At 46.4% G+C, this 22757-nt stretch overlaps 2 protein-coding genes across 7 annotated transcripts in view; both read left to right on the top strand.

The window, feature by feature from the left end:
- col9a2 (procollagen, type IX, alpha 2) overlaps positions 1–1980 on the top strand; it is a 213495-nt gene extending 211515 nt beyond the window's left edge. The window contains exon 32 of the mRNA XM_072548624.1: positions 167–1980. Coding sequence (XP_072404725.1) covers positions 167–360 — 194 coding nt within the window. The 3' untranslated portion in view covers positions 361–1980. The remainder of the gene's footprint in view (positions 1–166) is intronic.
- A 10469-nt stretch (positions 1981–12449) lies between these two features.
- Positions 12450–22757, top strand: part of trit1 (tRNA isopentenyltransferase 1) — a 50902-nt gene continuing 40594 nt past the window's right edge. The window contains exons 1-4 of one of the 6 annotated variants that reach the window (XM_072548619.1): positions 12676–12761; positions 14835–14892; positions 16692–16831; positions 22467–22563. In XM_072548619.1, coding sequence (XP_072404720.1) covers positions 14851–14892; positions 16692–16831; positions 22467–22563 — 279 coding nt within the window. In that variant the 5' untranslated portion in view covers positions 12676–12761; positions 14835–14850. Of the gene's footprint in view, positions 12762–13125; positions 14178–14834; positions 14893–16691; positions 16832–22466; positions 22564–22757 lie in introns of those variants that run through there. The other 5 variants (XM_072548623.1, XR_011952453.1, XM_072548618.1 and 2 more) reach the window with 5 other exon arrangements.

Genomic DNA, 22757 nt, shown 5'->3' with positions numbered 1-22757 from the left:
ATCTTTGGAAATATTTTATACATAACTGGGAGCCTGTGAATGCACAGGATCAAACCTCACTCCAGCTTCCTTGCCTTTAATTATCCCTGAGATCCAATTACTGAGAAATATATCCCAGAGTTATGGAAGTTGTTTGTTAAGTACAAGCTCTGTGTTTATTTGACAGGACCCCCAGGAATGCCTGGACGGAGTATAAGTGGTAGGGATGGTGAACAGGGAGTGCCTGGTGTGTCAGGACAGCCTGGCCGCCCTGGTTTGCCTGGACCCCCTGGTATCCCCGGATTCTGTGAGGCTGCCGCTTGCTTAGGGGCCTCTGCATACCTGGCCTCTGGTGGTGGGCCGGACTACAAGGGGCCTTGAACTGACCACAAGGAACAAAAGGCATGCGGCCAAATGGACCATGGAGAGCCGCATGCACGGCACAGGAGGGAAGGAGGTGAACAAATACAACAGAAGGAGTTCGCTTGAAGAATGAACTGATTTCAAATATTTGGTGCTTTTTTAAAAAAAATGAAACACACAAAGAAATGAAAAAGATAAAGAGTTACTGCTTTTCAGATTATACAGAAGTTCAAAGAATTTAAAACAACAGATTCTGCATTGGCATGTTTATTTGAGCAAAGATTGAATTTATGTACATTGGTTCCAAACATTTTACTATGATGATTGTTCTAAAGTAAATAAGATCAACTATTCGGGAATGTTAATACTGAGTTTTGTCACTCCCTTGTATAAAGTTAAATAGTGCAGCAGTCTGTCTCTGTGTTTGTAATGTAATGAAGTTCTTTTTCAATGTATTCTTTACTGGATTAAATGTGTTATTAAAGGGGCCACCTTGTGCTATGGTCTGATCCAACACTGAGACCCAGACCATTGTGGATACGCTCTCTCACATCACTCATCTGCTCACTTCAGACTGCCATCTAGTGATTCCATATCTGCAGCTGGCCTCAGGTCCTTTTGGTTCAGTCAACCACATTTTACTCGGGCACCAAGAACTGTGCATGGCAGCTCTGAGAGGATTCCAAAGGAAATGATTGCTGGAAATCTAAAGTAGGCAGCAGGTCAATCTGCATCTGTAAGAGTAATGGGACATTCATGTTGCAGACAGTCCTGTTGTTTTTACATCATACCTTCTTCAAGAACTGTAGTTGAATGGTGATAGGTTGTCTGATGTCTGACAGGGTGCTGCTGTTGCCTTTGTTGTCCACACACACTTTTGGGTTCCCAGAATCCATACAATGGGAAGAGGGAGGGAGTAACATCACAGCCACCCTACGCAAGGATACCACTCAACTCCGATATCTGCTCAATCTGTAGTCTCCAGGACAGTCTGGAATCAAAGGGTATCTGCACCCATCTGAATACTGAGATAATGGCTCAGTCGTGTTGGTGTGTGGCAGGTTTTGGTTGCTGGTTGGCTAGCTGGACAGTGCCAGTAATTTTGGTGTTCTTTTAACTTTGATTTGGAGCAGCGCGCTCGGGGCCATCTCTCTTGGAGTAGGTGGTTGAGCAACGTTCTAAGTTTTACACTATTGTTGTATCTTTTTAATCCCGTCTTCCCTGTCTCATCAACACAAAGAAGGTCCCTTGAGGAGCAGTGAACAACCATCAGTGAATTTACTCATAGTCTCCCTCACTGTAAATGTACAGTTTATGTTATTGAGAATTGGCACAGAAGAAAATACTGGTCCATGAATCAAGCAGCAAAATGCCAGGATGAAGTCCCTGTGGTAATGGCCTTAATCAGTAGGTTACTCTCCTACATGTGACCAATTGGCCCTTCTGAATGAAGAAGATATTTGAAGCCACTGGTAAACACAGATCCATACACCAAAACTGAAATAAACCCTGCTGATTAACTTCATTAGATCATTTTATTTATTGTGTTTTAAATCTTGTGCAACTGTAAAGAGCGTGTGTTTACCTCACATTGTACTGGAGCACCAGCCAATAAAACGGACCTTTTGTAAAAGACAATGTTTTACTGTCGCTTGCAGATGATCCCATGCTGACACTGGGCTCAGACCTTGCACTGGCACCATTTACTTAGACCTGTCACCTTCAATTTGCTTCTCTTCAGTGTTTTGTGATCATGGAATGGTTGCAGAACAGGAGGCCATTTGGCCCGTTGGGTCTGTGCCAGCACTGTGCAAGATCAATTCAATTGGTACCATTCCCCTACCCAGCAAATCGACTGTCTTCAGATAATCATCCAGTTCTCTTTTCAAACACACATAGATCCTGCCTCCATCACACACTTGGGCAGTGCATTCCAGGTCAAACCAGCAATGTTTTTCATCTTGTTACTTTTAGTCGTTTTGCCAATCACCTTAAATCAGTATCCTCTGGATCTTTAACCCCCCTGGTCAATTGGAATAGTATATCCCTATCAACTTAGTCCACACCCCTCAGGATTTTATCAAATCTTCTCTCCACTTGCCCCTCTCTCAAGACTTCAGCCCCAGCTTCTCCAATCTATCCAGGTAACTGAAGTCTCTCATCCCCAGGCTCCCTCTCATTTATATTTTCTACATTCGCTCCAGTTAATTCATGTCCTCTGAAAACGTGGTGCAGAGAATTGGATACAAAAGTTCCAGTTCAGATTGAACCTGTGTTTCTCAAGGGTAACTTTCTTGTTTTGTTTCCACTCCATGAGTTCATTGTAAAGGCCAGATCCCATATTTCTAATCAACCACTTTCTCAACCTTCCTGCCACCTTCACTGATTTCGATCCAGGTCCTCTGCTCCTCTTTAAAATCACCTACTCCTTCAATTGTGCACCTCTTCTAATTTAGGTTTTACCATCTCTTGTCAACGCATTCCACCAGCCTATGTCTCTTATCAGTCCTTCTCATGGTTCACAATATTCCAGGTTTTGAGTCACCTCCAAATTCTGAAAAAGTGCTCTGCACCCCCAAGACAAGGTCAGTAATATAGACTGAAATGGTAGTCTTAATAGTAAAATTAGGCAACGAGGCAACTTCCTGAAAACAGCCATTCACCATTATCCTCGGTTCCCTGTCACTCAACTTCAGAATCCTGCTGCCATCTCTGCTATTCCATGGACTTCAGCTTTGTTCACAATCCTATTAAGTGGCACTTTATCAAATATCTTCAGAAGTTAATCAACCACATTAACCTCATTAATTCTGTTACCTAATTTTAATAAGAACTCAAAATTACTAAACACAATTTGCCCCAAACAAATGTATGCTAGTTTTCTCAACATGCAATTGTTCTAGTGACTCTTAATGTTATCCCCGATAAAAGCTTTTCCACTACTAAGGCTGAACTTAATAGCCTGTTGCTAACCTTTTATTTGAACGATTCCTCATCTAAGGAGGGTGGGAAAATTACAGATAGTACCTCTGCAAGTTCCACATTCAGATGCAACTCATCCAATCCTGGTGATTTATCAACATGAAGCGTAGCCACTTTTCCAATACCACATCTTTATCTTTAGCCACCTAGTATTGCTACTGTCTCCTCGTCACTGTGACTTCTGCAGAATATTTTTTCCTTGATAATCCCAGAGGCAAAGCAATTATTCAGACTCTCATTCGTTGTCTCGCTGCATGCCTCAATCCCCTTTTTAGTCTCTAATTGGCTCACTGCTTTCTTTTAACTGTCTATATACCTATAGAGGACCTTTGAATAGCCTTTTTATGTCTATTTTCATACAGTTCAATTGTTAACTTTATTTCTCTTAACTTCCAATATTCAGATTGGTTCTCACTTGTTTTTTATTGTCAGGAAAGGTTGGATAGAAGTTTAGCCATGGTGTGCAGGTCCCCACAGTACAACGTGAATATGGCATCATTTTTGCTCTCCTGCTCCTTTTTGTTGATTATGATGTGAATCCAATTAAAATATAAAATCCCTCCAGACACTTGCAATCACTCTTTGATGAATCCTGCCATCAAGCGACAAATCATCAAATACAAGTGAGCTAGCGGCTGTAAAGAAACAACGTTGTATTTATTTGTTTATTCTTGCATGCTTATGTTTGAGTCGAGAGTGTATTGCTAGAAAAGCAGGTCAAGCAGCATCCAAGGAACAGCAAAATCAATGTTTCGGACATAAGTCCTTCATCAGGAAGGGTTATGTTTGAGTCCAATGTTGTACTCCCCCGTCTGTGGAACTTGATTGAAATCACAGACTGAGTTGTCCCTCCCTTCTATGCATTATGAAGGGTATTTTCCAAGAATACATTTAATCAGAATAACTAAAATGCTGATACTCTACTAGGCACCATCCTGAGACAGATCCACATGCTGACACAGCTCCTTTACTCCCTAATTTTCTTACCTTGATCACATGTTTCTGAAAGACTGGGAGACAGAGGTGATCACATTGAATCATCTATAATTCTTCAGGGCCTTGACACAACAGACATTGAGGATGTTTCCTGTCAGGTACGATTGTACTCCTAACAAGTTACCTTGTCTTTGGTGTTTTCTCAGGAGGCTGTAAAAACACAGGTTCCAAGACATCTGGGGTTGGATGGGTTTTAGGGCCAATTTGATAATCACTGACAGATACTGCCTCATTACAACCTTGATTCAAACACAGACAAAAGAGCTGAATTCCAGAGGGAAGTGAGAGTGACAGACCTGGCAGCAAGACAATGTTTAACAGAGAACCATCCAGCACAGAAATGTGTCTTTGGCTAACCATGCCTGTGGCTACCATGATGCCATTCTAAACTTATCCCTTTATTCCTTGCCTTTTACGTGTCTGTCTAAATTCCTCTTAAATATTGCTATCCTATCTGCTTCTGCTGCCTCCAATGGCAGCATACTCCAGGCACCTACTACCCTCTGTATAAAACAAACTTGCCTTGCACATCTCCTTTAAACTTTTCTCCTCTCACCTGAAACCTTATGCTCATAGTATTTGATGTTTTCATCCTTGGAAAAAGACTCCCAACTATCCACCCTCTTCATGCCTCTCATAATTTTTATACAATTCTATCAGGTTGCCACTCCAACTTCCAACACTCTCGCGAAAACAATCCAAGTTTGTCCAACCACTCCTTATAGCTAATTCACTCCAACCCAAGCAACATCCTGCTAAACCTCTTTTGCACCCTCTCCAAAGCCATCACATCCTTTAGTGTAGGAACCAGAACTGACCACAATAAACCAAACACACCCTAAGTAATGTGTTGTATAGCTGCAACATTATTTATCAACTGTGAGAAGATTTGTAGCTCGGGTGCTCGTTGTTGTGGTTCTGTTCGCTGAGCTGGGAATTTGTGTTGCAGACGTTTCGTCCCCTGTCTAGGTGACATCCTCAGTGTTTGGGAGCCTCCTGTGAAGCACTTCTGTGATCTTTCCTCCGCCATTTGTAGTGGCTTGAATCTGCCACTTCCGGTAGTCAGTTCCAGCTGTCCGCTGCAGTGGCCGGTATATTGGGTCCAGGTCGATGTGCTTATTGATTGAATCTGTGGATAAGTGCCATGCCTCCAGGAATTCCCTGGCTGTTCTCTATTTGGCTTGTCCTATAATAGTAGTGTTGTCCCAGTCGAACTCATGTTGCTTGTCATCTGTGTGTGTGGCTACTAAGGATAGCTGGTCGTGTCGTTTCGTGGCTAGTTGGTGTTCATGGATGCAGATCATTAGCTGTCTTCCTGTTTGTCCTATGTAGTGTTTTGTGCAGTCCTTGCATGGGAATTTGTACACTACATTGGTTTTGCTCATGCTGGGTATCGGGTCCTTTGTCCCGGTGAGTTGTTGTCTGAGAGTTGTCTGTTGGTTTGTGTGCTGTTATGAGTCCTAGTGGTCGTAGTAGTCTTAGTAGCCACACACGCAGATGACGAGCAACATGAGTTTGACTGGGACAACACTACTATTATAGGACAAGCCAAACAGATCAGCCTCGGCTGATGAAGGCAAGAATGCTGTACACCTTTACCACTTTACCCTTTTGTGTTGATACTCTCAAATGTGGCATCAAGGAACCCGAGTAGAGTCAATGGGAATTGAGAAGCTCTCCACTGGTTGAAGTCACACCTGGCACAAAAAAATGGTTGTGGTTGTCAGAGGTGAGACATCTCAGCCTCAGAACATCTCTGCAGGAGATCCTCAAAGTTGTGTCCCAGGCCCAACCACCTTCAGCTGCTTCATCAATTATCTTCCCTCCAACCTAAGGTCAGACGTGGGGACTGCACCATTCATGATGCCTCAGATAGTGAAGCATTCCATGTTCAAATACAAAAAAGACCTTGATAATAATCGAGGAATGTGCTGACAAGTGATACTCACACCCCAGAGATGCCAGGAAATACCCATATCCACCAAGAGAGAATCTAACCACATGTTGACATTCAATGGCACTGCCATTGTTAAATCCCCAATATCAAAATCATTGACCAATAACTCAACTGCACTTGCAGTATTGTTATGAAGATATCGGTGTGCACTGTACCTTTAAAAGAGAGAGGAAGCTAGCAACGACTGTCCAAAAGAACAGAATGCTGAACAAGGTAAAAATGTAACACTTGGTTAAAACAAATAACTGGAGTTGTGTTGCCATGGAACAAAGACAAATTCAAATTCGGGCAATCAGTTTAAATTATGGCCCAGATACCAGAATCCAATCGTATTTGAATTTAGTGTTTTGATGACATCAAACCAATGAAATGATCTGATGTTGTTATCAAACCGGACATTTTGAAGAGTTAGGGGGAGAACTGGGTGGCATGGTGGCTCAGTGGTTAGTAATGTTGCCTCACAGCACCAGGGACCTGGGTTCAATTCCACCCTCGGGCAACTGTGTGGAGTTTGCACATTCTCCATGTGTCTGCATGGGTTTCCTCCGGGTGCTCCAGCTTCCTCCCACAGTCCAAAGATGTGCAGGTCAGGTGAATTAGCCATGCTAAAATTGCCTAAAGTGTTAGGCGCATTAGTCAAGAGGGAAAATGGGTCTGGGTGGATTACTCTTCGAAGGGTCAGTGTGGACTCGTTGGACTGAAGGGCTTGTTTCCATACTGTAGAGAATCTAATCTAATTTAAAAGAAAACCAACAAGTATAGACTACTAGCCGAATAGCTCTCTGAAAGGTACCTGCCCATAAGAAATCTCTGCAGCAGAAGACCAAAGCTGACCTAGAGAAATCTACAAAGCTGACTGGTTTTGAAACAGTATTTTTCAAAAAGTCTTAATCTGGGTTTTTTTTTTATCGGACTAGTATTGTAGAGTGGGAGGTAAAAGGTAGGTTTAGGAGAAAGGAGTTGTAAATAGTGGTTCTCTGTTGAACTTAAAAACTAAAATTGTTAATTTTTACTTTAAATAGTGAAATCTGGGATAGTTCTTTGCCTCTCAAAATGTAACAGATTACGGCACGAGTTGAGCTTCTCTGTGTGTTGGGTTTAAATGAGCAGAGGGGTTTATCCCCTGTCATACAGTGACTATAAGAGATCAGAAGCTCACAATCTGCAGCGAGTAATTCATTTCCTGGCTCCCCAAAGCCTGTCTACCATTTACAAGTCAGGAGTGCGATGGAATACTCTCCACTTGCCTGGATGGGTGCAGCTCCAACAACACTTAAAAAGCTTGATACCATCTAGCAACAGAGCTTGATTGGGACCACATCTACTAACATCCATTCCCTCTACCACTGACGTTCATTACCAGCAGTGCATACCATCTACATGATCCACTGCAGAAATTCACCAAAGCTCCTTCTACAGTTCTTTCCAAACTCACAATCACTATCATCCAGGACAGGGACAACAGGTACATGGTAACACCATCAGCAAGTTCCCTTCCATGCCATACACTGATTTGGAAATATATCACCATTCCCTCAGTGTTGCTTGATCAAAATCATGGAATACCTTCTCCAAAACCATTATAGGAGTTTCCACAGTGCATGGACAGTAGTGGTTCACAAAGGCCGCTCACCATCACCTTAACAGCAACTAGAATTGGACAAGAAACATTGGCCCTCCCAGTGATGCTCACATCCCCTCAATGAATTTTTTAAAAAGCATCATTCCAGCTATCTAATAATGGCAATGAGAATTTGCCAACAAAGACATGGAATTCAGGGGGAGCTGTAGGAAGCAGAGAGTAATAATGGAAGGATGCATGTATGAGAGGCCTGTGACTAGTGGAGTGCCTCAAGGGTCAGTGCTGGGCAACTTTTTTTACACGGAGGATGGTACGCAGATGGAATGAGCTGCGAGCGGAAGTGGTTGAGGCGGGTACATTAACAATATTTAAAAGGCACACGGATAAATACATGGATAGGAAAGGTTGAGAAGGATATAGGAGGGATTAAGTGCAGGGAAATGGGGTTAGCGTAGATGGACATTTTGGTCAGTATGGACCAGTTTAGATCGAAGGGCCTGTCCCTGTGCAGTAGTACTTTATCACATCTGCAAGTCGTAAAGTAAGAGCATTTATCATCCACACCCTCCCACATACACTGTCTCAGTAATAAATTCCACCAGCAACGCCCCTGTCACACTCTCCAGTTGCAATAGCAGGAGGATGTTCTTCTTGAAGCCATTTTCACATGCTTTGAGGGAAATCTACAAAATGGTCGGAACATTGTGCATAGTTTGAGAGTTTTCTGAATTCTAAAATGGCCAGCATTTCAGGAAGGGATATGAATCATGGCAGCATGGACATTAATAACTTGCAAACCCTGTTCTGAATGGACCATCAAGCTTTGGGTGGCCACCACATTTTCAAAAGTCAAACCTGCTCCCCATTGAAAAGTGACGGGAAAGCCTGGCACAGTTATGATTGACATGTCAGCAGACCAATGACAGGAGTCTGGAGAAGTCTGGAGTCTGGGACGTCATCTGAAGATATTTCCTGAATATATCTAGCCTGATTTGGTGAATCTGCAGGTTATTTAAAAGATCAATCAATCAGGATGTTATCAGCAATAGAGTTGTCAGTACAAAAAAGATACTGTCTTGGGATGTGGTGTTGGGAGGGGTGAAGGCCCACTGTGTATGATTGGAAGAGTAAAGGATGAAATTTGACATGGATTTTCCCCTCCTATCCCATATCTAGTTTGCAGTTATTTTTAGGGAAATGTTGAGTCAACGGGCCATTTAATGAAATATAGAAACATAGAAGATAAGAGCTGTGGAGTGGGCCATTTCGACTCCTTGAAATTGTGCAATCATTCAATAGGATTGATCATTGAGTTCAATATCCTAATCCCATCCTTCCCCCACATCCCTTTAACTACATAAGCTATATCTACCTCCTTCTTGAAAACACAATGTCTGACCTCAACCACTTTCTGTGGCAGCAAATTACACAGATTAACCATTCTTTGGGTGAGGAAATTTCTCATCTCGGTCCTTAAATGTTTACCTGTGTCCTTAAACTATCATACCTGGTTCTGGACTCTCCAACCATTAGGAACATCCTTCCTACTCTTAACCTGCCTAGTCCTATTAGAATTTTATAGGAATCAATGAAGTCCCCCCTCATTCTTCTAAAATCCAACAAATACAATCCTAATTGACTCATTGTCTCCTTATACAGACCTGATGAAGGGCTTTTGCCTGAAACGTCGATTTTCCTGCTCTTCGGATGCTGCTTGACCTGCTGTGCTTTTCCAGCACCACCCTGATCTCGACTCTATCATCCCAGGAATCAGTCTGGTAAACCTTTGCTGTACATCCTCAATTGCAAGAACATCCTTCCTCAGATAAGGAAACCAAAAAACTGCACACAATAATTCCACGTGTGGCCTCAGCAATGCCCTGTACAATTGCAGCAAGACATAATACCTGTGGCACATCTGTGCTTAGCTTCAGCAACTGGTACACAAGGCCACCCAGGTGACATTGAACATTCCCCTCTCAATTTACAACCATTGAAATAAGAATCTGCCTTTTTTTTGCTACCAAATTGGATAACCTCCCATTATACTTCATCCACATTATACTTCATCTGCCATGCATTTGCCCACACACCCAGCCTGTTCAAATCACACTACAACATAGAAACATATAGCACAGTACAGGCCCTTTGGCCCTCGATGTTGCGCCGATCCAAGCCCACCTAACCTACACTAGCCCACTATCCTCCATATGCCTATCCAATGCCCGTTTAAATGCCCATAAAGAGGGAGAGTCCACCACTGCTACTGGCAGGGCATTCCATGAACTCACGACTCGCTGAGTAAAGAATCTACCCCTAACATCTCTCCTATACCTACCACCCCTTAATTTAAAGCTATGCCCCCTCGTAATAGCTGACTCCATACGTGGAAAAAGGTTCTCATGGTCAACCCTATCTAAACCCCTAATCATCTTGTACACCTCTATCAAGTCACCCCTAAACCTTCTTTTCTCCAATGAAAACAGCCCCAAATGCCTCAGCCTTTCCTCATACGATCTTCCTACCATACCAGGCAACATCCTGGTAAACCTCCTCTGCACTCGTTCCAATGCCTCCACATCCTTCCTATAGTATGGCGACCAAAACTACACACAATACTCCAGATGCGGCCACACCAGAGTCTTATACAACTGCAACATGACCTCAGGACTCTGGAACTCAATTCCTCTACCAATAAAAGCCAGTATGCCATATGCCTTCTTACCGCACTATTTACCTGGGTGGCAACTTTCAGAGATCTGTGTACATGGACACCAAGATCCCTTTGCTCATCCACACTACCAAGTATCCGACCATTAGCCCAGTACCCCATCTTTTTGTTACTCATACCAAAGTAAATCACTTCACACTTACCCACATTGAACTCCATTTCTGAACAAGTCTATTATATTATGGTCACCATGATGTGGAGGAGCAGGTACTGGACTGGGGTGTTAAAGTTAAATATCACATAACACCAGGTTATAGTCCAACAGGTTTACTTGGAAGCACTAGCTTTCAGAGCACTGCTCCTTCATCACAACTACCTGATGAAGGAGCAGTGCTCCGAAAGCTAGTGCTTCCAAATAAACTTGCTAGACTATAACCTGGTGTTGTGTGATTTTTAATATTATGGTCATTCATTCACCAAACAGTCTCTCGCAACTACTTTACCAATTGGAATGAGCTGCCAGGGGAAGTGGTATGAGGCTGGTACAATTGCAACATTTAAGAGGCATTTGGATGGTATATGAGTAGGAAGGGTTTGGAGGGATATGGGCCAGGTGCTGGCAGGTAGGACTAGATTGGGTTGGGATATCTGGTCAGCATGGACAGGTTGGACCGAAGGGTCTGTTTCCATGCTGTACATCTCTATGACTCTATATTTGTTCCTTTCTCATTGCGTTATAACCAGTCTAAGATGGCCTGTACTCTAGCTGGTTCCTCGATGTATTGGTCCAGAAACCATCCTGTACGTACTTTAGGAATTCCTTCTCCGTGGTATGGTCAATAGTTTGATTCACCCAATCTAAATGTCAATTAAAGTCACCCAAAATTACAGACGTTCCTTTATTGCATATGTCTGCCCCATGACTGGGGCTCAGCCTGCTCACTCACATGAAGACCCAAACTAGGTAGTCACCACCCTGACCGTAGCCGAGGGGCAGACTGTGGGCATCAGTCTGCAACAGCAGACACGGGGCCAGAGAACCCCACAAACTACAGCCGCCCCTTACCTGTATCCTTTATCCGGGGGCGTCCCCATTATCCACACCCAATGCCCTGGGCGTCCCCATTATCCACACCCAATGCCCTGGGTGTCCCCATTATCCACACCCACTGCCTGGGCGTCCCCATTATCCACACCCACAGCCCCTGGGTGTCCCCATTATCCACACCCACTGCCCTGGGCGTCCCCATTATCCACACCCACTGCCCTGGGTGTCCCCATTATCCACACCCACTGCCCTGGGTGTCCCCATTATCCACACCCACTGCCTGGGTGTCCCCATTATCCACACCCACTGCCTGGGCGTCCCCATTATCCACACCCACTGCCTGGGTGTCCCCATTATCCACACCCACAGCCCCTGGGCGTCCCCATTATCCACACCCACTGCCTGGGTGTCCCCATTATCCACACCCACAGCCCCTGGGTGTCCCCATTATCCACACCCACAGCCCCTGGGCGTCCCCATTATCCACACCCACTGCCTGGGTGTCCCCATTATCCACACCCACAGCCCCTGGGTGTCCCCATTATCTACACCCACAGCCCCTGGGTGTCCCCATTATCCACACCCACAGCCCCTGGGCGTCCCCATTATCCACACCCACTGCCCCTGGGCGTCCCCATTATCCACACCCACTGCCTGGGTGTCCCCATTATCCACACCCACTGCCTGGGTGTCCCCATTATCCACACCCACGGCCCTGGGCGTCCCCATTATCCACACCCACTGCCTGGGTGTCCCCATTATCCACACCCACTGCCTGGGTGTCCCCATTATCCACACCCACTGCCTGGGTGTCCCCATTATCCACACCCACAGCCCCTGGGTGTCCCCATTATCCACACCCACGGCCCTGGGTGTCCCCATTATCCAGCTCCCTAACTTCTATTCTCAGCCAATTATCCCTTTCCGTTACCCCTTCCCCCACACCCGGTCCCCCCCTATTTCCGGTCCCCCGGCTGCCGGTCCCTCCTATATCCGGTCCCCCCCCCGTCTGGTCCTGGGGCCTGTCTCTCCCGGAGCCGGAGTCGGGCCTCGGGCTCTCCGCCTGCCGATGGCTGGCCTCCCGCTGGTGATTCTCGGGCCGACCGGCAGCGGGAAGTCGCGGCTCGCGCTGGAGCTGGGCCGGAGGCTCCGAGGAGAAATCATCAGCGCGGACTCTATGCAGGTCCCGGGAGGGACAGGGAGGGGGAGGGACGGGGGTGGTGAGGGGGAGTCGTGGGGAGGGACAGGGACAGGGACAGGGACAGGGACAGGGAGGGGGGGTGAGGGGGGAGGGAGGGAGGGGGGGGAGGGGGGTGAGGGGGGGGGGAGGGGAGGGGGGGGAGGGGGGTGAGGGGGGGGGGGGAGGGGAGGGGGGAGGGAGGAGGGAGGGGAGGGGGGAGGGAGGAGGGAGGAGGGAGGGGAGGGGGGAGGGGGGAGGGAGGAGGGAGGGGGGAGGGAGTGGTGAGGGGGGAAGGGGGAGTGTGAGGGGAGGTGGCGCCGGTCTCATCCCCCCCCCTGTAAATGCTGATGCTCAGTGGGGATTTTGAACAATAGTCGGGCCTGTGGCTTCATGTGTTTACAAAGGTCACAGCCCCACCTCAGGAATATTAACTCACCCCACAACCTGGCTCCTTATTAAACCCTTCAGTAATCTCCCTCATCGCACCAGGGTCCCAGGTTCAATTCCACCCTCGGGCGACTGTCTGTGTGGAGTTTGCACATTCTCCCAGTGTCTGCATTGGGTTTCCTCCCACAGTCCAAAGATGTGCAGGTCAGATGAATTGGCCGTGCTAAATTACCCACAATGTTAGGTGCATTAGTCATAGGATAAGGGAATGGGACTGGGTGGGTTTCTGTTCAGAGGGTCAGTGTGGACGTGTTGGGCTGAATGGCCTGTTTCCACACTGTCGGGATTCTAATTCTAACATTTACAGCCAATTCTCAAAATATCCAACAAGACAGAAGCTAACTGTCAACCATTCACATTCAATGGCATTATCATTACTGAGTCTCCCATTTTTCAATGTCCTCAAGTTAATAGATGTCATATACACAGACTTTAGTAAGATGTTTGATAAGGTTCCCCGTTGTGGACTAATGGAGAAAGTGAAGTCACATGGTGTGCAGGTTGTTCTAGCTAGGTGGATAAAGAACTGGTTGAGCGACAGGAGACAGAGAGTAGTAGTTGAAGAGAGTTTCTCAAAATGGAGAAAGGTGACCAGTGATGTTCCACAGAGGTCAGTGCTGGGGCCACTGTTGTTTGTAATATACATAAATGATCTAGAAGAGGGCACTGTTCATCTAATCAGCAAGTTTGCAGATGACACGAAGATTGGTGGAGTAGCAGAAAGCATAGTGGACTGTCAAAGCATACAAGAGAATATAGATAGACTGAAGAGTTGGGTGGAAAAGTGGCAGATGGGTTTCAATCCAGACAAATGTGAGGTGATGCATTTTGGGAAGTCTAATTCTAGAGCGAATTATACAGTAAACAGAAGAGCCCTGGGCAAAGTTGATGAACAGAGAGATCTGGGAGTGCAGGTCCATTGTACCCTGAAGGTGGCTGCACAGGTGGATGGAGTGGTCAAGAAGACATATGGTATGCTTGCTTTCATCGGATGGGTACTGAGTATAAGAGCTGGCAGGTCATGTTAAAATTGTACATGATGTTGGTTTGGCTGCATTTAGAATACTGTGTACAGTTCTAGTCGTCACATTACCTAAAGGATGTAGGTGCTTTGGAGAGGGTGCAGAGAAGGTTTAGGGGATGTTGCCTGGTATGGAAGGTGCTAGATTTGAAGAGAGGTTGAATAGGTTAGGCTCAATTTCATTAGAAAAAAGGAGATTGAGGGAGGACTGATTGAGGTCTACAAAATCATGAAGGGTATAGACAGGGTAAATAGAGATAAGCTTTTTCCCAGGGTGAAGGATTCAATAACGAGAGGTCAAGCTTTCAAGGTGAAGGGTGAAAAGTTTAAGGGGAGACACACGGCAAGTACTTTTACACAGAGGGTGGTAGGTGCCTGGAATGCGTTGCCAGCAGAGGTAGTAGAAGCAGGCATGGTGTATTCATTTAAAATGCATCTGGACAGATGCATGAGTAGGTGGGGAGCAGAGAAATACAGATGCTTAGAAATTGGACGACAGATTTAGACAGTAGATTTGGATCGGTTCAGGCTTTTGGGGGGGCCGAAGTGCCAGTTCCATGGCTGTAAAATTTCTTTGTTCTTTATTCTCGGGGGTTACCATTGACCAGGAAGTCAACTAGCCATATGTCCTGTGGCTACAAGAGTAGGACAGAGACTAGGAACCCTGTAAGTGATAATTTACCTCTCAACTATTTACATTTACAAGTCACAAGTCAGGAGTGTGACACCACAGTTCACACATTCTACTTCAGTAAATGCAACAAATGCAACCTACTTGTCCAGTGGCAACAGTACTCAAAACTTGACACCATCCAGGACAAACAGACAGATTAGCACTGCATCCATAAATGTCCATTCTCTCGACCACTGACACTCATTAGCAGCAATGTTTGTAATCATCTCACAGCATTGCAGAACTTCCCTAAGATCTCTTCGACTGTACCTTCCAAACTTTCATCTAGAAATTATGTGCTATGTTGGACTGGGGAGTTTAACTTGCTTACGAAAGACAAGGGTAGCAGATACACAGGAACCTCCCCATCAACAAGTTCCCCTTCAAGGCCCACACTATCCTGACTAAGTCCTAAATCACGATTGTCGCTGGGTCACATCCTGCATCTCCATCCCTATTAGCATTGCTTTCTTTACAGCCTACAGTGGTTCAAGAATGTCATTCACCAGGATCTTCTTGAGTGTATTTGGGGATGTGTAGCACTAGATCCTGTGCAATAATTTGAAATACTGAGATCCTGAAAATTTGAAAATAGTAGGTGCTGTAGTTACTCAGCCAGTCAGACAGCATCTCTGGAGAGAGAAATATTTAACTTTGCAGCTGACAAAGCAGCGTTGAGTTGAAACATTCTGTGTCTTATCTGCATGTCTCTGTTTTTGTGTATCAATCTTTATGAACCTTTTGAGAACCAGCAGCATTTTCTGTTCTCAGACATTATCTACTGTTTAGACTGGGAACTCTCCCCAGGAAATCTGACTTTGCTGTATTCAATTCTGAAGTGAAGGACTACCATTGGAAAGCACTTTTCATGATGTCCCAAGATGCTCTACAGCCAATTAAGTACTTTAGAAGTGTAGTAATTTCAGCCAGTTTGTGCAGAGCAACCCCTATGAATCGAGTGAATAAAATGAACAAATAATCTTGTTTTGGATATTATTGCAAAATTCAGTGCCGTCACATCAATGGACTTTGTTGCTAAAGTCTGAGGTTGCATTTGTTGCACTTACTGAAGTAGAATGTGTGAACTGTGGTGTGACACGACACAGTAACATTGCTGTGACTTTTGTGATTCTGAAAACATGTCAATGTTAATCCAATAGAATCACATAGGGGTCATGGACAGACAGACCATGAGGCTAACAGAGCAAAACGCTACGTCTCTAGACAGACCGAGAGAGAGGCAGAGACAATAGTTAAACAGTCAATGAGGTATATACAGAGAATATCAGAATGGTTTTGAAAATAAATTACTGGAAGGAAGATCTGATTTAACATGAGGGAGGAAAGGGTTAAATCTGAAGAAGAGGTTAAAAGTGAGGGAATGAAGCAATATACAATCCCCAGATGGAAGTTGAGACTCTGGACTTGACTAAGGAACCATTCTTGTGGCTTGTTTTATTTGAGATTAAAATGGTGCTCTTGTCATCTGACCTCGCTCTGACTGTGGCTCGATTTGATGTACAATGTAATAATTGCTGATTGGAGACCAGCCAGATACAGACAGAAATCATGCACCCTAGTTGGAGAAGTCGGCGGTCAAGGTGGAGAGGTCATGGGGTTGTGGGAGGGGAATTGGAAGTAGCAACCCATAGTGGTTGGACAGGATAAAATGAGTCATGGCTCAGGGTGAAGTGTTGAAGAGGCTGATACTATTTAAGGATAGTATCTTGAGTCAGGAGGATAGTAGAGTTAAACTTTCCTAACAATGTTAATATTTGGCTGTATGTTGCAGGTTTATAAAGGTTTGGACATCATTACAAACAAGGTGACTCGAGAGGAGCAGCAACTGTGCAAACACCACATGATCAGCTTCCTGGATCCACTTGTTTCCTATTCGGTTGTTGACTTCAGGAATAAGGCACTGTCGATTATATCCTTTCATGATGTGAAGGGAGATGTGTGATTTCAGTTTGAGTCTTGGGTTGGGCAGTGATTCCAGCTGAATCTGGGGGTGTGTTGGCTGTTACAGTCTGTATTAGAGGCGTCTGTATGATTTCTGTCTGCGTCAGGCTGATCGGGCATGTGACTTTGGTCTCTATTCAGGGGAGTATTGAGAATGAAACTGGGCAAAGCCGGTCCTAGCTGTACACCGGTGAGCATTAGAAATAGGTCATTAATTCCGGTCAGCGCTGATCATCACCCTCATTTTCACTTTGCTGCCCACTCCCCAAAGTCCTTGATTCCTTGAGAGACTAAGAAGCTTTCCATCCTAGCCTTGAATATATGGAGTATCAATATCTGTGGACAAGTAATTCCAAAGATTTAAAGCCGTCTTATCTCCATTCTAAATTGCTGACCCCTTATCCTGAGACTGTACCCCATGTTCTAACTCCTCAGCCAGACGAAACCATCTCTCTATCCACCCGATCACCACCCTGTTGAATCTTGTATGCTTCAAAGAGATCATGTCTTTTTCTTCTAAACTGCAGATTATAGTCCTAGTTTACTCACCCTCTCATCGTTGCACAGGCAGCGCATCCAGGGACCAGACAAGTGACCTGTCACTGTTCTGTGTCCAATAAAAGTATATTCTTCCTTTAATTACATAGACCCAAACCGTACGAGGTGTGCCATGGAAACCTTGTCCATAAGACTTCCTTATGTCCCATCCTTCGATCTCTTTCTGATAAAGATCAGTGTGTTACTTGCTTTCTTGATTACTTGCTGTACTTACATGCTCATGATTTGTGTTCCTTGTACCTCAGCCTGCCTGAATGCCAATGTTTACAAGTTTCACACATTTCAGCAATATTCTGCTTTCCTATTCCACCAAAGTGAATAGGGTTGCATTTCCCAACATTCTTCTTCTGCTGCCTGGGTAATGTTGTGGCATCGACCTGGGAGTGATCTCCATAATTCTTTGAAACTTGCATCGCGGGTAGATGGTATGGCTACAAAGGCGTTCAGCATGCTTGCCTTCATTGCTCAGACCTTTTATAGGAGTTGTGATTTCATGTTGATGTTGCACAGGATGTTGGTGAGGTCTGTTCTGGAGTACTGTGTTGGAGTTCTGGTCACCCTGTCAAAAGAAGGATATTACTAAACAGGAGAGGGTTCAGGAAAAAATTACCAGGATGTTGCTGGGAATGCAGGGAATAGACTGATAGGCTGGGACGTTTTCACTTGAGCATAGGAAGTTGAAGAGTGACCTTACAAAGGTTCATAAAATCATGAGGAACATAGATATGGTGAATAGCAAAGGTCTTTTCCCCAAGCTGACAGAGTTAAAACCTAGAGGGCATAGTTTTTAAGGTGAGTGAAGAAATATTTTAAAAAGGACATGAGAGGCAGCATTTTTACAGAGTGGGTGGTTCATGTGTGGAATGAACTGCCAGAGGAAGTAGTGGATGCACCTTACACCTTCTAAAACAATTTGGGTAAGTACATTAATAGGAAAGGTTTGGAGGAATATGGGCCAAATGCAGGCAGGTGGAACTAGTTTAGTTTGGAAACATGGTTGGCATGGACTAGTTGGACCGAAAGGTCTGTTTCCAGGCTGTATCACTCTAACTGAATGAAAGAAAGAATAGAGAATAATAAGGATGCAGAGCTAGGGTAGGGTGATACGCTTGCAGCAATGCGCCGTCACCTAACCTCTCTCCAATCAGCCCTGCCTCAGTGAGGGCCACACTCTCTCAGAATTGCAAAGGACCCACTCTGTACTACATCCTCAGGAGAATTCATACTCTCAACAAACAGTATTTCAATTCCATCTCAAACATCAAAAACTGTAAGTACAACAAACTTTTATCCACCCACCTCCATAACCAGCGCTCCTCAAACATTCCAGAAGATTCCCCTGGCCTCGGAAACGCCATTAGCCATGCGGCTGACGCAGCTACCACCCCCACGCTGACTGATGATGTCACTTCCGCCCACATCATGGCCACTCCCACAGCCACTTCCGGCCCTCACATCATCGCTGATACCACATGCTCAGTGACTCCCGCCACCCCTCCTGCCATGATCACCACCACTTCCGCCTTCACCAGCGCCACTCACCTGCATTCTGCTGACACGCCCCCCAGAGACCCCACTGTCACTATCACCCCCCCAGAACCCCGAGGGCAACATCACCCCAGCTCATGCCTCCATCCCCATTCCCCCCACCATCACACCCACTCCAGGTACTGGCTCCGACCCCACTCCCAGCTCCACACCCACACCAGATCCCAGCTCCCGGCCCTGCCGAGTTTTCACCATCCCTCCAGACCTCCCACTCACTGAGGACGAACGATCAGTCCTCAGCAAAGGACTCACCTTCATCCCCCTCCGTCCACGCATCAATGAATTTAATACACGACGTGACATCGAACAATTCTTCCGTCGCCTCCGCCTCCGAGCTTACTTTCACAATCAGGATTCCCACCCACCTTCCGAGGACCCCTTCGCCCAACTCCAACACACTGCATCCACCTGGACACCCCGCGCTGGCCTATTACCTGCCCTCGACCTCTTCATTTCCAACTGCCGCCGGGACATTAACCGCCTCAACCTGTCGTCCCCCTTCCCCCACTCCAACCTCTCACCCTCACAACGCGCAGCCCTCCAATCCCTCTGCTCCAATCCCAACCTCACCATCAAGCCAGCGGATAAAGGGGGCGCAGTGGTAGTCTGGCGCACTGACCTCTACACCGCTGAAGCCAAACACCAACTCGAGGACACCTCTTCCTACTGCTCCCTCGACCATGACCCCACCCCCCATCACCAAACCATCATCTCCCAGACCATACAGAACCTCATCACCTCAGGAGATCTCCCACCCACAGCTTCCAACCTCATAGTCCGGGAACCCCGCACTGCCCGGTTCCTCCTCCTTCCCAAGATCCACAAGCCTGACCACCCTGGCCGACCCATTGTCTCAGCATGCTCCTGCCCCACTGAACTAATCTCTACCTACCTTGACACTGTCCTATCCTCCCTAGTCCAGGAACTCCCCACATACGTTTGAGACACCACCCACGCCCTCCACCTCCTCCAAGACTTCCGTTTCCCCGGCCCCCAACGCCTTATCTTCACCATGGATATCCAATCCCTCTACACCTCCATTCGCCATGACCAGGGCCTCCAAGCCCTCCGTTTTTTCCTCTCCCGACGTCCCCAGCAGTACCCTTCCACTGACACTCTCATTCGTTTGGCCGAACTGGTCCTCACCCTTAACAATTTCTCCTTTGAATCCTCCCACTTCCTCCAGACCAAAGGCGTGGCCATGGGCACACGTATGGGCCCCAGCTATGCCTGTCTCTTTGTTGGCTACGTAGAACAGTTGATCTTCCATAATTACACCGGCACCACTCCCCACCTCTTCCTCCGCTACATTGATGACTGCATTGGCGCCACCTCGTGCTCCCGTGAGGAGGTTGAGCAATTCATCAACTTTACCAACACATTCCACCCTGACCTTAAATTTACCTGGACTATCTCTGACACCTCGCTCCCCTTCCTGGACCTCTCCATCTCCATTAGTGACGACCGACTTGACACTGACATTTTTTACAAACCCACTGACTCCCATAGCTACCTGGATTACACCTCTTCCCACCCTATCTCTTGCAAAAATGCCATCCCGTATTCCCAATTTCTCCGCCTCCGCCGTATCTGCTCCCAGGAGGACCAGTTCCACCATAGGAAACACCAGATGGCCTCCTTCTTTAGAGACCGCAATTTCCCTTCCCACGTGGTTAAAGATACCCTCCAACGCACCTCGTCCACATCCCGCACCTCCGCCCTCAGACCCCACCCCTCTAACCGTAACAAGGACAGAACGCCCCTGGTGCTCACCTTCCACCCTACAAACCTTCGCATCCACCAAATCATCCACCGACATTTCCGCCACCTCCAAAAAGACCCCACCACCAGGGATATATTTCCCTCCCCACCCCTTTCCGCCTTCCGCAAAGACCGTTCCCTCCATGACTACCTGGTCAGGTCCACACCCCCCTACGACCCACCCTCCCATTCTGGCACTTTCCCCTGCCACTGCAGGAACTGTAAAACCTGTGCCCACACCTCCTCCCTCACCTCTATCCAAGGCCCTAAAGGAGCCTTCCACATCCATCAAAGTTTCACCTGCACATCCACCAATATCATTTATTGTATCCGTTGCTCCCGATGTGGTCTCCTCTACATTGGGGAGACTGGGCGCCTCCTAGCAGAGCGCTTTAGGGAACATCTCCGAGTCACCTGCACCAATCAACCAAACCGCCCCGTGGCCCAACATTTCAACTCCCCCTCCCACTCTGCCGAGGACATGGAGGTCCTGGGCCTCCTTCACCGCCGCTCCCTCACCACCAGACGCCTGGAGGAAGAACGCCTCATCTTCCGCCTCGGAACACTTCAACCCCAGGGCATCAATGTGGACTTCAACAGCTTCCTCATTTCCCCTTCCCCCACCTCATCCTAGTTTCAAACTTCCAGCTCAGTTACTGTCTCCTTGACTTGTCCGACCTGCCTATCTTCTTTTCCACCTATCCACTCCACCCTCTCCTCCTTGACCTTCATCTCCTCCCCCACTCACCCATTGTACTCTATGCTACTCTCTCCCCACCCCCACCCTCCTCTAGATTATCTCTCCATGCTTCAGGCTCACTGCCTTTTTTCCTGATGAAGGGCTTTTGCCTGAAACGTTGATTTCGCTGCTCGTTGGATGCTGCCTGAACTGCTGTGCTCTTCCAGCACCACTAATCCAGTATAGGGTAGGGTGATCCTTAGGGGAAGTTGAACCTGGTGTGCTAGGGGTAGAGAGGGGAGCTGCAAAGACAACTGAACTGATGGTTCAATCTTCGTGACAAACTTCATGAGCTACTCTCTCAGATGCTTGGTGAGGGTTGAAGAGGCAGTTTAAAAAGATGGTCAATAGCGGAGAGGTGAAGTTGGACATTATACTTGAATTCCAGCTTTGTGGAATGTCAAAGTCTTGGCTGAGATGGGGAGAACAAATTATTCATAACCTGTAAAACTGAGCTGTTTAAAGTTATGTCCCTCGTTTCTGAACCTACACCATGAAGAGCTAATAATAGTTCACTAGACATCTGATCTCCGATTGTTGGCACTGTGTTATCTGTTGGCTTTGGTTTTTCCTGATAATTATGTGATTGCTGGCATAATGTCATCTTGCAGGTTGTTCCTAGTTTGATTCTGAAGTGTTGACTTGTAAGTTCAGATGTTGGCAGAGGCAGCCTCAGGTTTTAATGTAAAACAGAACATCTCTGACCCCAGGCCGCACTCCTGCAGTACTGGAATGGGTGAAGTGCAGCTTGAACCCCATGATATTTTGACTTGGGTCATAGTGATACCAATAGCACCTGCCTCTTCTCAAAGTCGGCTTATTTTTAATTAAAAGCCTGCACTCTCTGCTCCTAATATATGTTGCTCCCCGGCTTTGCCAGCGACTGTACTCCCTGTCGAACTGGAAGCCATCTGGAGAAAGTCTTGTGTATTTGAGGGTGCAGGTTAAATGCAGTCCTCAAACTTTCAACTCTGAAAAATTTCCATTAACTTCACACATTGAAGATATCATTGCCAGACAGAAGATCCCAATCATTGTGGGAGGAACCAACTACTACATCGAATCCCTACTTTGGAAAGTATTGGTGGACGCAAAGGTGGGTTTCATTGAGCTTTGTATAGTGGCTGATTAACCATACACTGACAGAGAGCTTCGCTGAGTATGTGTCACCAGGAGGCTGGGTTACTGGGTATTGTATCCCAGAATGCAGTGGAGCCCTTGTCTGGTCACTGAATGTATCATATGACAGGATGGCTCAGCTCTCCAAAACAACAGAGCGCAATGTGCTGT

Source organism: Chiloscyllium punctatum, chromosome 27, assembly GCF_047496795.1.
Source record: "Chiloscyllium punctatum isolate Juve2018m chromosome 27, sChiPun1.3, whole genome shotgun sequence".
Taxonomy (NCBI): Eukaryota; Metazoa; Chordata; class Chondrichthyes; order Orectolobiformes; family Hemiscylliidae; genus Chiloscyllium; species Chiloscyllium punctatum.
This window is presented reverse-complemented; position numbering and strand designations above follow the sequence as displayed.